The sequence below is a fragment of the Pagrus pagrus genome, assembly GCF_965226575.1.
Source record: "Pagrus pagrus genome assembly, chromosome: 2".
NCBI classification, from domain to species: domain Eukaryota; kingdom Metazoa; phylum Chordata; class Actinopteri; order Spariformes; family Sparidae; genus Pagrus; species Pagrus pagrus.
In genome coordinates this window covers 18,943,022-18,959,857 of record NC_140186.1, presented here as the reverse complement: position 1 = coordinate 18,959,857, position 16,836 = coordinate 18,943,022, and the positions used below count along the sequence as shown (strand labels likewise).

Below are 16,836 nucleotides of genomic sequence, written 5' to 3'. Positions count from 1 at the left end.
CTGGTCACACTGGAAACAGATGGAATTACTGGTGGTGATTCACATCTGAGAAATGTGGCCTAAAGGCCTGGAGCTGATTTCCCAAAGCCATCTCAGCACTGGGAAATGTAATTTGTATTATAATCAGAGTCTATCTAGTCATTAATGTAGTAATACAGCGTGGGTGGGTTTAGCGTATTAGCAGTGAGCTGAAGTTGACCCATAGAGCTGGTTACAGTACAGACCTCCAACATGTCTGCTTATTTGTCCAAAGACAGGATGTGGAGAAAGGGCCCATTGAGACATATAGAAGCATTAATCACTCACCAGGATTACAACATTTATGAGACATGAGGCTATTTCTTAACAATGTAACTCTGATACCACCCCCATAAATTTATAATGCAAGCTACTGCAGCATTGAAGGGGAAATCCAAAGGAAACACAATGAAACTGAGGCCGGCTTAGTCAATAATTGTGATTGTGAAGCAGCCTCACACAAAAACTAAAAGTGAAGCGTGGTATGCGAGCTGCTCCAGTGGCAATGAATAACAGATGGGTCTTTGGGAACAGATTGATAGGGTTGAGGGGCACTTTAAATGAGGAAACAGGCACATTTTTATATGAAAAGCATCTACGTCTAAACAAAACAGGACCCATGGGAGTGAAAAAATTGACCGTGTAACATTTTCTGTCAAAGAAGCAGTGACAGGACTTAGTCTCATGATGACATGACAGATTTGACTTATGATGACATGACAGATTTGACTCTGGCATTTCTGGTTTCTGAATTTGGGATAGTTATTCATGCTCGAGGGTATTTATTGAATTGTCTACTATCAAACAAATAACATATGTGATTTCTGCTTTGGAGTCGATTTTGACTTGAGGGCCAGAGAATGATCATTGGTAGAGTAAATTAATAATGACATGTCAGAGTGGGTCAGCCTTCTGGAAACAAATGCTTCAAACAGATAAAGACAAACAGATTAATGAACATTCAGACCATCCTATAAACGGTCTGGATGACTGGATGTATATAATACTTCTCTTTATTGGAGGCGCCGTGGGCCAAACTCTACTGGCAGTCGCATATTTTGCATTTAGTTTCATAACCAATGAATAGACAAAATATGTGCTTGTTTTGTTCCTCCTTGTCTTGTGATTTTTTTTTTTTTTGGTTGAGTTTTGTCTTGTTTCAAATATTTGTGTCCACTGCATTTGATGGAGCGTGTTTATGTTGACGACCATGGCCAATTGTGTGTGTGGCAATGAAGAGTTGTGGGGGTTTGTATGTATATCTTGTGATTTATATTTTGTAGATACAATTACCCCGGGGGGGGGGGTTTCTACAAAACTGCATTTTTCTCTTATTTTTGGCGCTCCATTCGCAACTGTCTGAAACTCCTATGAACAGTTCAGTGGGACTTGCACTTCAGGTGCTCAGTGACCATCTCAATGCCCGTCTTAAGCGGCTGCGAATGCCAAAAAAGGATGACAATATCATCATCTTTCACAATCCTCATCGTCACTCCTCCAGTCACATTTGCCCTGTACATCAACTATGAAATTCACGCAGACGGCCGGGGAACATCAAACGCTACTTCATCTCTTTGATAGTGATGGATCTGATGTTGCATACTTTTGCTTGAAAAACAAACCCGCAGCTACTTAAAATTCATCTACAAAGTCTCATCAGAGCACACTGTGGTTGTGGATTTTTCCCCAGATTATGACCTCAATCTATTATTGACATGGTGTCTGTGAACATGAATGATTTAGTATCATTAGATGACAATCGGCTTAGTAACAGTTGCCTCCATCTTTAGTTGCTTTCTGAATGAAAATCCAGGGAGAAAGGGGGTTTGAGCAGTCTGCAAGAAAAGTGCCTTATGTATCCCAAGTCCTTGGGAATGAACCCACTGAACTCCCAAAGGTGTGTGGAATAACTCAGAGAAACAAAATCTGACACCAACTCTTCCATCTAGTGGCCAAAAGACGTCACTGCTTCTAAAAATCGATCAAATAAAACATAAAGCTGGCAACATGAGTAATTCTTTTGGTTTGTGTGGTAAAAATAGGACTGAGAGATCCAAACTGGGGAGGACCAACTCGTCCTGGACAACCCTGCAGCACAGGAGAAGCTCATTTTGACTGGAGCAGTGAGCAGCGGAGATAAATATGCACGGTTTGACCACAAGTTAGAAGAAAATTGGTTTATTGTGGTTATGAAAATGAAAATGAAGGTCTGAACAGGCAGATAACAATTTGCTGTTGCCATATAACCAAACCATAATTTCTTGGTAGGGCTGGCTGCCTCAAAAGAGCAACTTCTAAGCACAACCCATTTGAGGTAAACTTACATAAAAACATTAGTTCAGTTTTTGGAAGACTAGAGAAAATTTGAAGATATGGAAGAAAGACAAATGCATGACTGTTTTTAGTAACAACGGTCACTGGAGTGGTACAACAGCAATGTGTGGAAGTTAGCTAAAATCATTAAGATCACAGAAGCCTAACAAATTATTATGTTGCAATATAAAACAAATATAAAATCTGATTATAAATTATAAAATAAAACCCATGATTAAAAAAAACCAACCTACACTCCACCCTACAATATTTGACCTAGAAAAAGCATTAAACAATTTGATTTTGAAGCTTTGCATAGACGCTAAAGTTTTAAATCTAATTTCTTCCACTAATGTTTTCGATGAGGAAAAAAAACACAGATGCTGACTCAACAAATAATCTAAGAAAACCATAAAAAGTCTTCACAACGAACTTCTCAGTTAATTTTGGAATGTGAACGTCAACTTCTTCCAATCCTCTAACATAAACAGATTACGTCCGGCTTACTCGTCAGCGTCTGCAAACTGGTCCGGGTCAGTGGGGATGCTGAAGCAGGACCACTTGACAGGGCGTGGGTGGTGTATTGCTGGTCTGTAATTGGCTGTCAGCGGCAGGTCAGCGATGTGCGTTTGCTTAAGTCTCAAATCCCGCAAAGCAAAATGGAGCAAATCCTCTGGACCTGGAGGAGGCAAGGAAAAACAGAGTCAAACACGTGTACTTGGCCTAAATCCTAAAAAAACAGCTCTGAAAGCCAACCTCAGCTGGAGGAGAAATAGCTTGTTGTGAGAAAACCTTCAAAAAAGCTGAAATTTGCCTTTTGATCTCAAGTTGTCCAGGTAAAACAGTCCGGTAGGTTCAACTGGGTTCAAGCAGGTTGAGACATAAACACCAACTTCCATCAGAGAGAAAACAATGACCTCTTTTGTAAAACTGAAATGAATGTATCTCATATAAACAGCAATTTCTGTAGATTAAATAAAGATTGTATTGTATCGTTTCTTAGTTTCAGTCATTGGTTACAACTGCAGTGGTAACAACACTGCTACAATTATCCTCACTGCTGCAAAACAGATGTTAATTTGTAAGACCTATATATGTATTTCAGATATTTTGTGTCATCAATATACAGCACTGTTGAGGGAGATAATGTGATATTTAAATGAGTTTTCTTTACCATAGGGTCTGACCCCAAAACACATCTTTTCCCAGACAGGCACTGTCACCTCTTGAATCTCACTTTCCCAGTCCTCCTGCTTTTGTGGTGGCAGCGGTGGAGGTCTGTAAAGGATTAATAGGTCTCAAACAAACATTTTTCAGAAAAATGTCATCAAATGTCATGTCGTCTTTGCCAAGACAGCAAGGGAACGTAGCAAAATGTTTACATGTTTTGTCTTTGATTATCTGACACTGTTAATTCAATATTCTGCCACAGAGCAGTGAGAGTGGTTACAGGAGTAGTTTATCTGCTGTATAAGGTAAATGAAAAAAAAAAAGACACCACTCATATTTATTATAAGTATAAATTATTTTATATAAGACTACAGTCAGCTGCCTCAGTCCAAAGAGGCTACCAGAGCCTCTACAGCTCACAGAAGGTTATGGCTGAGCCGTCTTCCCTTGTTTCCAGTCTGTATGTAGGCTTGTGTTTTAAAGACAAATATTATCTTCTCATCCAACTCCCAGCAAGAAACACTGTTAGAGCTTCTTCCAAAATGTCAAACAATTTTTTCGAGTCATAACTTCTCTGATTTCAGCTTCTCAAATGTGAATATTTTCTGGATATTTAGATTATTATCATTATTATTATTTTCTGACATTTTATGGATCAAAATAATTTTAGTTGCAGCTATAAACTATTCCTCTGACACTGAGTTGCACAACTGTAAACAACATTTACATTTTAACCGTTGCAAGCGTCTACACCAGCCTTGTAACAGCTCATACTCGAGTCATATAGAGGAGATTCGACTGACAGGTGAGCAGTTGTTTAAAGAAGCTGTGAGGCAGGTGACGCACCTGTTCTTTCGTCCTAATTTCTTCCGTCTTCTCTGTTTCTTTGCTGCTGCTGACAGGCTGGGCTCTGGAGCCACTTGGTCAGAATAACAGGGTGAAGAAACAGTGTCTAGACTGGCAGCCCCATTTACTGAGATACCACCAGGATAGTCTGCTCTGTTGACCCTGCCAGCTGTTGAGGCATCACTGACAGCTGGAATAGTGCTACCATGCTTCCTGAGTGTCCTTGGTGGTGGTGCTTTTCTACGCTCGCCCTTGTACTCATGGTTAATATAACCATTAACCATGCATTGCGGTTTGGTTCCATTCAGTGTGCCAGCTGGTGTGCTCTCATTGGTGCTAGTGGCAGCTGCTGGGTAGCCATTGTGGACAACGGCTCCATTAACCAAATCTGTGCCTGGAGCCAGACCGTTGGCATTACAGGTGTACCGACGCCTTCCTCTCCTTCTGCCCTCATAGTTCATACCAGTCTGAGGCATCACGTCACCTGTAATGTATAGTAAGACCGTTACTATGCCAAAGAATGGCAAAAATCAAAACTGAAAACTCAAAATATTTTTGTTTTGTTCTGTTTCAATGGTTCTAAACAGATTAATTAAAGATATGAAGAAAATTCATAGTTCATTATTTATTGTAGATATCTGTGGAAACTACTAGATTCATTGCCATGAAATCTGGTGCATTCACGGTCCTGGATGGATGGGTCCTAATGACTTTGTTGATCCCCTGGCCCAGGCCTGTTTGTACTGAGTACTTTTAGGCTGTACTGGTCATATAGAATGAAATAATAAAACCAGTACATGTACCAGTACAACTAACACCTGTTGCAAAATCATCTAGTGTGAAATGTGATACTTTAGATAAGTGTAATTTTCTTTAACATACACTTAAATTAATCCAAATGTGAGTTCACTGCACTTGCAAAACTATTGTTAATAGAGTAACAAAGCGGGAGGAGTTATTTTGAGCTTCCAATGTTATGGAAGTAAAAGTCCTGCTCATTTTCTCCACAGACATGAATGTTTAATGACTTGTTGGTGTGCAATCGAGGCTTGGAGGGACATGAAAATAAGACAATCACTACAAAATATGTGGTCCACTGATTTAAGATAAAGGGCGGGAAATCTAAATATAAGAATAAGTTTGTAGAAACCTTCTAACTTATCTTTTTTGTATTTCTGAGTCAATGTTAGATGTACTAAGCAAGTATAGTGCCATCTTCAACACACTTGCTTGGCTTTTCCTCCATAGCAACAGTGGCTGGGGATCCTGGGTATTGTAGTACTAGCGCCATTCACAGTCCATACCAAACAAGAGAAAAACACGATTTCTCAGAAACAAAATAGAAATAATCAAAAGAGATCGTCCTGACTGATCTAAAAGATTTCCATGATCATTGAGGAAAACATTGACAAAATAATAAAATCAAAGGGGGATTACAGTAAGTACAGTACCCTTCTCTTAGCACTTCTGCTAAAAAACTCTTCATTTTCAGGACTGAATAAACAAACTCACCTAAAAAGGACAACACATTTTCATACCGTTTATATTTGGTGATGCACTGATGCAATAATGCACCTTTATTCCAACTGGAATAAACTAGTGTGAAGGCACCACCTGTGACAGATCTGAATCATCTCAGCCTGCATGCCACAGAGCATGATGGGATGTTAATTGCGTGATTTTACCATGTGTTGAAGCATCGGCATTTCTCATGTCTCTCCACTCATTTATTCAGTAAGTTTTTCCCTTTGATTTGCCCCCCCATCTGTACACTAGAGGAGTCCTCCCAACCCCTAAAGAAAGACAGTTAGTTTGACTGCCAGTTCAAAGCTAGAAGCTAACTTAGCTCCCTGTCGCGACAGGCTAACATTAGCTACGTTAGCGCTGTGACTGACAGCTAGCTTACTTATTGAGAGTTACTGTGCTTAGTTATGGGGGAAAAAAACACAATCGGTTAAAAACATACATCACACACGAAAGTCCAATGGGAAAGAAATCTCATAACTTAGTGCTAAATCCTAGCGTTAACTAAGTTTTATTTAGCTAACTCTTACCTGCACCGTAGCCTGAACACTCCCCCGTGTAGCGCACAGGGACCGGCCCACAGACTCAGTGGGAACGGGGCGGACGACAGGGAAGAAAACTACACGCCGGTAGGAGGCGCCACAAAAAAGCAATGCCATATTTTTTAGAGTTTGTTTTTTCTATTCAGCTTATAGGGCGTTAAAGGAACACCCCGAGGAGAAACTATAGTCTGTTTAGCTACAGTATCACCCTCTAAACTTCTTCACAATTGATTCTTATGTTAAATTAAAGGAAGTTAACGACCCAACAGCGACCCCTAGCGACAGGAGCAACTTCTCAAAGTCACCAGTGGTGACAGGACTGAAAAGTTACATCACTGAAATATTGCTTACAAACAAAACTACCTGTATTCAAATAATACTTAAGTAACAGTACAGAGTATTCTTCTCAAACACTAGTTTGAGTTGATGTTTAATGCATTATCAATAGCAGGCATTCAAACAAAGGGGGTTTGACATATTTACAGTAGTTTGAGTAGTTGTAATTAGTTACTTCAACCCCTGAAAAATCCCTCATATTTGCCATATTCAGGAGGCTTGTCCTGTCGGGGCTCTGAGGTAATGGTTTGCTTCTAACAGGTCCCTGTAAGTGACAAAAATAGAGTAAAACTGTACCTGGCATTGTCTATATATTCAATTTGTTATAATTACTGAAAGACAAGAATACACACACTTTAATTTGATTGTAAATTCAGGAATCAGATGTGTACCTGTATAACAATAGGTTATTTCAATGCCAGGTCAAATGTTTTTATTTACAGCACAGTATGTACAACACAGTGGAAGCTAAGACATCAGCAGCGTACACTGTAGGCATAGAATAAGTAGTTTCATGTTTTAGAAATCTATTAACTAAAATGATAGAAAGTTCATGAGACAGCATCACTGCCAAAGCCATTTTTATTGCTATTTATAATGACTACATCGCATTGGATAGCCCCAATGAGTCAAAATTTAAGAGCTACAGGAAATGAGTTTCTGACAAATTTTACAGCTTAATGTATCGTTCAGAGTGTTTTGTAAAGCAAAACATAGACAAAAATCAGCAGGTATCGGTAAATAAGTTAATATTGCTCATAATGCTCACCATTTAGTCGAAGTTAGGAAGACAGTTTGCAAACATATAAAAAGCCAGTTTAAAGCAAATTGAATAGCAATGGACTCACTGTGACTAACAGAAAAAAGAAATAAGAAATGCAACAAAACTTCCCCTGCTGCATTAAAAAATCCTTGACAAAATATTCCCAAAATGCTAACCCGGTCTGCGTACCATACAAAGCATTGTGCTATATCGCTTTTCTAATAGGACACCTAGGCAATCACAAGTTCTTTCTTGATAAAACTGTATAAAATTGTTTTCATAGTATCAATCTGAAAAAGAGTGGTGAGTGGCACATGAATACAAATTATCACTATATAATTACAACATTTACAAGTCAGGAAAATATGTCAGACACAGACATAGAACGTAGCTTCAAAAAACGATGTAAATCTATCGCAACATCATCTTGAAAAATGTCCTCAAAAGGCACAGACAGAAGAACAGGTGAACCATGCAAAAGGAAACAAAGTTTTTTTTTGTGCAAGGAAGCAAAACTCAAGTTTAGAATAATTACATAATACAGCAGATTGAAGTTGTTTCCCCTCTCTAAAACAATGCCCTCTTCAGTACAGTACTGAATACTGTACATGTGTATCACAACGCATATTAACCTATGACAGAGATTTAAAGTCAAAAAGCCTTTTTGGCTGAAAGTGAAATATCCAGTTGTACATTCATGATATTTACAGTATTAGAGCGTTTCAGAGAGCTATCCGGGTGTTAAAAACAATCAGCAACCTGTAGGCTTCAATGAGATTGCTAATCCAGTCGTTTGTACCAAAAAGTGAGTCTCCTGTGCATGATCACATACAATATCTGAGATGATTTCACTGAGCTTAGAGAGATGATTCAGTAAACCATGTTACAATGGCTACCAGTCACTTCAACACAAATCCACCACTCATCCTGTACATTCATATCCTTACATTTCTGTGCAACATCGTTGGGTCTATTGCTAGCAACAGTGGACCTTTTTCAAGATCATGCATTGCTAGCAGATAGCAGCCATGGAAGTTACAGTTTAAAGACACTCCTTGGTTGCAGCTTCCGCTCCGTAAAGTGACACTCGACTGCTCACCAGCACCAACTAAGGGCCACTTCTCAGTGAAAGAATATTCACTATTGGACTGATTGACACTGCAAGGTTACTGGAAGACATGTTCTCAAGAAAAATCACCTTCGATTATCCATTTACGACTTCACCAATACCCTCCTTTGCTACCATACACGGCCCATCACCTGACTCCCCAACTTGGCTCATCTCGACTCAAAATTTCCTGCTTCCCTTTTAGTTATAGGGGTTCTCATTGTTTCCTTTCTCTGACCACTTGCCACGATCTTCTCTTAAAACGTACCTGTCCAAACACGTCATCAACGTGCACTGTTCAGAGAACACCTACATGACGGAGGAGAAATGATGGGCAGTTTACCGATCAGGCAACACTCGACTGTTTTTGCCTTCATGCCTCTGAGAGTCGGGTTAACAGTCTGGTTGCCAACTTGCTCGTCTGCCTCACGACTGATTCTCTCTTCATCACACCAAACTGTTTATCTGTGGATAAAGCAGCTAATATTACACCAGGATGCAGTAGAATCCACGTCAGGCTTGTGAAATGTTCCAGGTTTATGTTTTACGTACGTGTCCAGTGTTCTACGCAAGAAATCACCAGTTCAAAGTTGTGACAGTAGCTACAGTTCACAGCATCGACAGCGAATAAAAAAAGAGCAGGGTAGGAGTTGAAGACTCACAGTAGTTTGACCTACAGTCAGAGAGCAAAAACTTGTTGAAAAAACTCCCTTTAGCTCAGTGCAGAAGTACTTCTTTTCCCTGCCACAAACAGCAGGGGGCGACGCATGTCTATGTATATGTTCCAGGTTCTAAAACTGGCTCTGGTTCTCTCTGCATTCCTGTACAGATTCCTGACCCGGTGTGCAGGTTCTCATCAAACAACTGGAATGATCCTTTTCCTGAAACCGGGAACGATTCTCATTCCAGTTGAGTCACTGCTAGTTCTTGATCTCCAGGATGGAGGGGTTGTGGTCCAGAATGGACAGGATGATTTTGTCCATGTACTGTCGCAGCCGTATGTTGATTTCTTCCTGCTCCTTCAGGGCTTCCATTAACTGAGGAGAAGAGTAGAGGAGAAGGATGTCAAACACATTTTCTTTTTAGGTTGTCAAACAAGGTGAACTAATCTTACCAGTTGTGAAGTATTAACACAAGAATTTCTTTGTTTTATTGTGGAACCTTTGTTAAAGCTAAAGCTAGAGTATTTTGTTAAAGCTGGGATATCGTTTAATACTGGACACATACAATGTTTTTATGGGTCCACATATATATAGCAGAAATGGTGCTCAAAGCAACCAATTATCTTGTAATAGGGTGAATGATGTCTCTGTCTCAGCTATCACTTGTTTCTGCACTATGTGCCTTCAGTCAGAGGGTAGGATCACAGTGTTACATCCATGTTTACTTCAACATACAAGTTTTCAACACATAACATTGTTATGATGTAATGAGTTTTGTCTGTAGTTAGTTAGACTATTTGTCAGATGTAATGCCTAACAAATTGTAACAGACCTGGGATTTGTATTTAACACAGTGGTGCCAAATCACACAAAACGGCAGTTTCTACATAATGTTGCTTTAAGGCTGCAATTAACAAATTACATCGTAAATTAAACTCCAAACTATTTTGATAATCGGTTAATAATTTTGTCTTAATTTCATAGTTGACTTCTAGTTAATCATGCAACTCTAATCAAAATGGTTGCCAGGTATTTTCTGCCTAATCAATGAATTGTATTTCTAATGCTGCTATACAGTAGTTACAGATCTATGGTGTTAAATTATTCCATTTTAAGCATTGATAGCCTATTTCCATAGTATTTGTTTATGTGTGACATATAGCCATGGTGACGACCACCATATCATGCATATTTGATTCAAATCTACACTAATCAAATATCTAACACTGCTCTCCTGTGGCATGTCCTAGAAATACAGTTCTGCTCTAACTGCTGCGTGTGATTGTACCTGGTCTCTGGAGGCGTTATCTATCTCTGCAGCTAGAGACTGGGCCTTGGTCTGTGTGGCAAACAGGGTCTTGGCTTCATACAGACTGAGGCTGAGGATCTGACCATTGAGCTCATCGTTCTGCTCCCTCAGCTTCTGGTTCTCCTGAAATACAGAATAAGGGTGGGAGTTAGAGGAGAGAGCCGTAGGATGAGAATGAGATAAGTATCTGGACCACAGAAGTGTATTTGGAGTGATGATGATATAAAAAAAAAAATGACCGCTACTCAAGCCTCACTCAACCCACACAAAAAAAACACTGCACCTCATCCAGCAGCAAACAGAGCATCTATTTTGGCAACACCTACAGGACATAACATGGGTTATAAGTGTTACAGAACAAACTGCTCCCCTGCTTTGTCTGGCGTGTTATGAAAGCTCCATGATTAAGTTGCCTTTGAGTGCTGACACGAGGTCAGTCTGCTTTTCCCTTGTTCCATCCTGAACCATTAGTGAGGGAACTGCAGCACTGACCCCAATTCAGTTCACTCTTTACTCCATTGTTATTAGTGGTTAATCGAGAGGTCAAAGGTCACGGAAGCAATTTTACCATCAGACCGGGACAGAGCCGAGCCCCAGATAACACCAGGTGCTGGAATTCAGGGGGGAGAAAGTCCTGGGACATAAATCGCTGGACACACACACATACAGACATTTACAGAGGTGCACAGGCAGGCGTAAGATAGTGAGCTTAATCCTGATGGATATCACAGTGCAAATTAGAGCTACTCTGAAACTGCAAGAAGTAGCTCAGGGTAGGAAGTTGATATATTGAGAGAGAAATAAGTATCAGAAGATTAAAGCTGGTATAAAACCATTAATATAATTCCCAGTCTTGGTTGCCTGCAGTGAGTGTGACGAGTTCAGTGCGAGGTTGCAGGAGGAAATGGACCTTATCATCTAAGTCACTGATAAGATACACACACTGTGCAAATCAGCAATTCTGACTGACTGTCTATGCAGAGGCTTACAGAGTTACTTCAAGGCTTGGTGGTTTTAGTAACCTCACCCTATTCTGTTGGCTAAGGAAGCATAATATCTAATGCATATCATCAAGTCCTGAAAATGACAGACTCCTGTGTAACTTCACGAGGCTTTAACGTCGACTTTTTCAATCTGAAAACACTCTCATCTAATCCCTTATCTCTACTTTGCACCAGGTCTGTTCACTTTGCAGGGATGGAAACAGAAAGTTGGCATCTGAGTCTCTAACTGTGAGAGGCGGATGTTACTGCATCTAGATATACAGGCAGGAAAGATAAAAAAAAAAGTGTGTATTTTTTAATTTTGGGTTGAACTGTTCCTTTAAAGTGGATCTTAAGAGGAGGAGCCAATGTGACTGACTGTGATCGGTACCATCCCCTAACCCCACTGGTAATGTGTGATAATGTATTCTGCCTAAAACCACCCTGTTAGGTCTGCAGCCACACAAATAATGTTCCTCTGGCAATACTTAAACCAATTTATTATGTTAAATGGAAACAATTATACTTCCTGTAAGACCAAGATTAAGTGCACTGAGTTCTGCAGGGATAAATATAAATCTGTAAAGTATCATCTGATCCATCTCAATCATTGTGCAGGCATGTCCTCCCTGGTTATAATATAAAAAGTGTACACGTATTGTGTTGCTGTGCTGCAACTGTACCCTATTGGGCCATTATGTGTGAGGAAGTAATTGTTTCTAGAAATAATGCAGGGATTAGCTGAATTTGCATTTTTATTACAATTAAGTTGCACATTGCTGAAGAGACTGTCAGACAGTAGCATGACGGTCAGTCAAGCATTTAAACTGGTGAGAAAAAGACACTTATGATAAATAAAATCAACCTGTACTCCTATACTTCTAATATCTATCAAATTGAGACACACTTTTGAAATCAAACTTGGAAATCAAGTAAATTCTTCATGTTTAAAGAAAATAAAAATAACTGTGTTCAGCCAAGACACACGACTGCTGCTTTAACATTAAATCAACCATGATTATAGACAGCATTCAATCTGTGAGGTTATAATTATGTAGTATATAACAGTGCATCCAAACCAAAGCACAGAAATCCCAGTTCACTGTACAACAAAAACCCTCTGATGAAGTCTTCTGCTTAGGTATTGGTGAAAATCCTTTCATTTCGTATGTATGATCACCTCCCTGCAGACTAGCTGTGCAAACACCAGATTTAAGAAAGCTGTCCAACAGGCGCCATGTTGCTTCTTGAAAACCAAAGTGAAAGTGTTTTATAATTATCCCTGCATCTTAACGCACACTCAGTTGCTACATTACTTACTGAGCTATGCACAACAAAGACATGAAGAGAGCCTTTAATCGGTACCTGCTTGAGCCGCTTGACCTCGTGCTCCAGCTCCACCTCCCTGGTCCTGGTGTTGAAGTCTGCCAGCCCTGAAGAAGTGCTGCCGCTGCGGCCGCCGGGCCTCTCTGTCTCCAGCTTGAAGAGCTGCAAATGCTCCAATTCTCGACGCAGGTCCTCTATCAGCTACACAGAGACAGGACAGATGAACATTATATAAGGCCAATGCAGTATTTTGTAAGTGTGGGTGTACGAGCAGTGCATGATTGCAGTGAGAGAGAGAGAAGAGTGAAAGAGAGGAAACAGAGTGAGCAGTAGAGCAAACAACCCACTCTGTGTGTGTGTTTGATTACATAAAATAATCCCTCCCACCTCCTGCATTTCTTCCTTCTCTTTCTGGAACTGGTATCTGTTCTGTCTCAGTTTGTCCATCATTTTCCTGTAGAGGTCCATCTCATCCTTCAGCCGCAAACTGGTGTCCTCCAGCTTGTCTGTCATCCTTTGTTTCTCCTGAGGAAGGACAGACATACACCCTCAGTGTAACACACACCATTAATCTTGTTTGCTGTGTTTCTTTTTTTTTGTTCAGAAAGAGTAACATCTGTCGTTTCAGTTCCTGCCTCAGTGTTTCTTCCCTGTCCTGATTATCCGAGCTTCATCCGCTTTAGTACTGTAAATATCTTTTTACACCTTGTCCTGTACTTTCCTCTTCACCTGAGTTTCTGATCCACTAGAAACGTAGCACACAGTTAGAGTTTGAAGGTAGTGTGTGCTATGTTTTTCATTTATGTCAATATATACTATGCTGTATAAACTCACTTCTGAGATAGGCTTTATACTTACAGTGTTTCATCAAACTTTGAGAACCCACAAAGACATACACACATATCTACATTGATAGACACATTTGTATTATTTATATACTATTAAACAAAGATTTGGCATTTTTATTCAAGTATTTAAATAGAGTGTTACATTTTCTATTTTCTGTCACTCTTTTGCTCAGACTTTTTATTTTTAAGCGTGAGTTAGAGCTGACAACTATCTGATTTGGTGTCATTAACGTAGTTACTGTCTCAAAATGGAGGTGTGCATCAACACCCCAAGGCTGTTTCTAACACCTCATCCTGTGAATAAAATTAATCTTAGTGTGTGTGTATACACATGTTGAACAGTATTTAACTACTAAAGAAACATTCAGGGACAAGACGACTGTGTTGACAATTGTGAATGGGAAAAATTACATAAGACCCTGTTTATTAGAAAGAGAAGATAATCAGATCAGCAACTGATTTAGCATTGTACTAGTATGCAAGTGTTACTAATCACATTAATTAAGGCTTTATACCTAAATAGAACAGAACCTTCATTGTACGGTAACCACCATTTTTCCAAGGCTGTGTGAGTAGTACTCGTCAAGTAAACACACACTTTAATTTGTAAAAAGGTCGGCGTTACCCTTTAATGTCACAAGCAACACCTGTGTGCCCCTACTATTTCATGGCAACATGGCTGCTGTGAAAAAGGACAAAATCAATGCAGCAGAACCAGAGAAATCACGTTCTTCTTTCTTGTCAAAGCCTTGCTACATTACCCATAATGCACCCCATATCTTCTGGTATGTATGCTAGTAATGGCCAATGTAACCTCGAGGCTGCTAGCCTCAAGCAAAGGTGAGGAGCAGGCTACAAAGGTCTGCCAAACTCATGTCTTTCTAACTTCACACTTCCAGATTTTGTCTACTTTGAAATGTGTAACCTTCCAGCCTGATTCAAGCGACATCACATAATAATCAGATTTCACACATCTCCCTCTGGAGCCAGAAAAGGCTTTTATAAGTTCTTTCACATATGCATAAGTACCCCCCCCAACACCTGTAAACAGACTTTGTTGTGTACAATCAATGGTGTTCCCTTTTAAAAGTTAAAATAAGGACAGAATAAAGAAAACACAAACAGGGTAAAAGACAGCAAATATACAAACATGGCTTACCTCATCCAGTTTCTCTGTTTGTGATTTGAGCCGGCACATGTTCATAGAAAAGTCACTGTTCTCGTCCTCCAGTTGTCGAACTCTAAAAAAACACAAAATCCCTTATGTCAGTTTACTTTTATATAAAAGCTGAGTTTGGCTCAGAGTCAGCTAAGGCGCCTACACTAACCATATGCTGCAGCTCCAGAGGCAACAAACTAACCTCTGGAGGAATCTGAGTTTAGCATACGGTTTTACATTCTGCATTTTCTCTTAACAGGCAGGCCTGTCAATGTCCATATTCAGGGGCTTTAAAGCAACGAAGACAGAACATTATACACTTCCAATCCATACAATTGAAAAATGTATTGTTTGTGCATCAGTTTGCTCGATTATTTTAGTGTTTCTCACCGGTTGGTCAGCAGCTCTATCTGTGTGTTCTTGTCTCTCTCCATCTTGCTGTAGGCCTCTCGGTGTCGTCTCAGCCCCTCCTGCACACTTTGTTCTGCTCGCGTCTCCTGGTCTTTAAGCTGCTCCTCCAGCTCATTAACCCTGGGATGATCAACACATCACACAAGATTGTGTGTTACATTTTGAAACAGTGAATACCAAATGACTGTTACATTCTGTTGCATAAGGTCTGCAAGATGAATAGTGTTGACCTTTCAACAGTGAGAAGTTAGACAGATGATCCGTATGAAATGGTCCCATCATTTATTTGTTCTAAAATAAATCTTTTGTTTCTGAAACCCAGCTTTCAGACTCTACCTGTGCACTAGCTGTGTGTTCTCCTGCTTCAGCTTGGACTTGAGATCGCCGTTCATCAAAATCTCATGCTCCAGTTCTGCCACTTTCTTCTCCAGAGAACTCACCTGATAGAAACAAAAACAGTTTACCAAAAACCTGGATTTACACCATATATATAAATAACTGATAATTAAATGTAGGGATGCATGCTCAATAATGCCTCCAAGTATGAAAATGTCTTTCAAATGTCTCTAAACATAACAAGAAATATTAAATTAGGTCAAAATAAAGCTAGTCTACAGTTGAAAGACACTAAACGAAAACACTTCCAATACTTCCTACAAGTAATTATGCAGTTCCCAAGTTTTTAAAGACTTTTAAATGATAACCATACTCCTTGAATTTGCAGACGCAAGAGGAATCCCAACAGGGCTCATCCTATGAATTAGCATTCTCAGCTTAAGCTGTGCATCCACCAGGAACAGCCCTTCTCAACTCCCTCTGTGTTTGTAGAGCGTAAAAAACGCTGACGGTGAGAGTTATTTAATCTTTTTGAGTTTAAAGTATCCTCACAGAAACAGGAAAGGCTATTACTGCTTCCCACGGTCATTTGTTCAGTGTGTAAAAGAGGTTGGTTAAATAAAGGTCTGTTGACGCAGATCAACATACAGACACGCAGACACATCCGTACCTTCTCATTGATGTCGATGTCGCAGGAGTCGATGCTGTCTCTGAAAAGGTCTTCTGTGCTGCCGTTACTGCTGCTCAAGTTGCTGTTGTGAAGCAGCTGCCTGCTCAAACACACACAGAGACACACACAAACTTAAATAATCTGCTGGGAATAGATCCAGGTGAGGACCAGCTGGTTCTCTGCGAGTCTGCATATATATTTATATGTGTGTGCATGTGTGAGAGAGGAAAGGGAAGTGTGCTCTATCCTGCAGTGATGTAGATGATATAGGACTGTGAGGACAGAGCCAAGCAGAGAGGCTGCTGCAAACAGAATTAAAATTAGTACTGTGTCGCACAATAAAGTGTGATACGGCTGCCCCCTTTTACACTGATGGAATAACTTGAGAACAGAAAGCTTGTCCATTATTGAGATTAGCAATATGGAGAGGAGAGGGGAGGAGAGGAGAGGAGAGGGGAGGAGAGGAGAGGAGAGGAGAGGAGAGGAGAGGACAGGAGGCTTCCCACACCTTC

General features: G+C 40.0%; 2 protein-coding genes across 5 annotated transcripts in view; both read right to left on the bottom strand.

Annotated features, from left to right (window-relative positions):
* Positions 1 to 2,180: 2,180 nt before the first annotated feature.
* Positions 2,181 to 6,573, bottom strand: LOC311266501 (uncharacterized protein). Its single transcript, XM_084368896.1, has 4 exons — positions 6,402 to 6,573; positions 4,348 to 4,831; positions 3,506 to 3,609; positions 2,181 to 3,010 (listed from the first exon to the last, which is right to left on the bottom strand). Exons 2-4 carry the CDS (start codon positions 4,821 to 4,823, stop codon positions 2,835 to 2,837), a joined length of 756 nt encoding a protein of 251 aa, XP_084225022.1. The 5' UTR covers positions 4,824 to 4,831; positions 6,402 to 6,573; the 3' UTR covers positions 2,181 to 2,834.
* Positions 6,574 to 7,313: 740 nt separating this feature from the next.
* The window catches only part of rab11fip4b (RAB11 family interacting protein 4 (class II) b), a 60,926-nt gene continuing 51,403 nt past the window's right edge, over positions 7,314 to 16,836 (bottom strand). For 2 of the 4 annotated variants that reach the window (XM_084345579.1, XM_084345581.1), the window contains 9 exons: positions 16,325 to 16,424; positions 15,655 to 15,758; positions 15,298 to 15,438; positions 14,908 to 14,989; positions 13,288 to 13,425; positions 12,940 to 13,101; positions 11,160 to 11,240; positions 10,571 to 10,714; positions 7,314 to 9,657 (listed from right to left, as the gene is read on the bottom strand). In XM_084345579.1, coding sequence (XP_084201705.1) covers positions 9,541 to 9,657; positions 10,571 to 10,714; positions 11,160 to 11,240; positions 12,940 to 13,101; positions 13,288 to 13,425; positions 14,908 to 14,989; positions 15,298 to 15,438; positions 15,655 to 15,758; positions 16,325 to 16,424 — 1,069 coding nt within the window. In that variant the 3' untranslated portion in view covers positions 7,314 to 9,540. The remainder of the gene's footprint in view (positions 9,658 to 10,570; positions 10,715 to 11,159; positions 11,241 to 12,939; positions 13,102 to 13,287; positions 13,426 to 14,907; positions 14,990 to 15,297; positions 15,439 to 15,654; positions 15,759 to 16,324; positions 16,425 to 16,836) is intronic. The other 2 variants (XM_084345580.1, XM_084345582.1) reach the window with 1 other exon arrangement.

Coding starts and splice junctions, on each gene's coding strand:
- LOC311266501 (XM_084368896.1), bottom strand. CDS start 4,823: ATGCCTCAGACTGGTATGAACTATGAGGGCAGAAGGAGAGGAAGGCGT. Junction 3,610..4,347: donor AAATTAGGACGAAAGAACAG/GTGCGTCACCTG, acceptor AATCCTTTACAG/ACCTCCACCGCTGCCACCAC. Junction 3,011..3,505: donor TTTTGGGGTCAGACCCTATG/GTAAAGAAAACT, acceptor TGCCTCCTCCAG/GTCCAGAGGATTTGCTCCAT.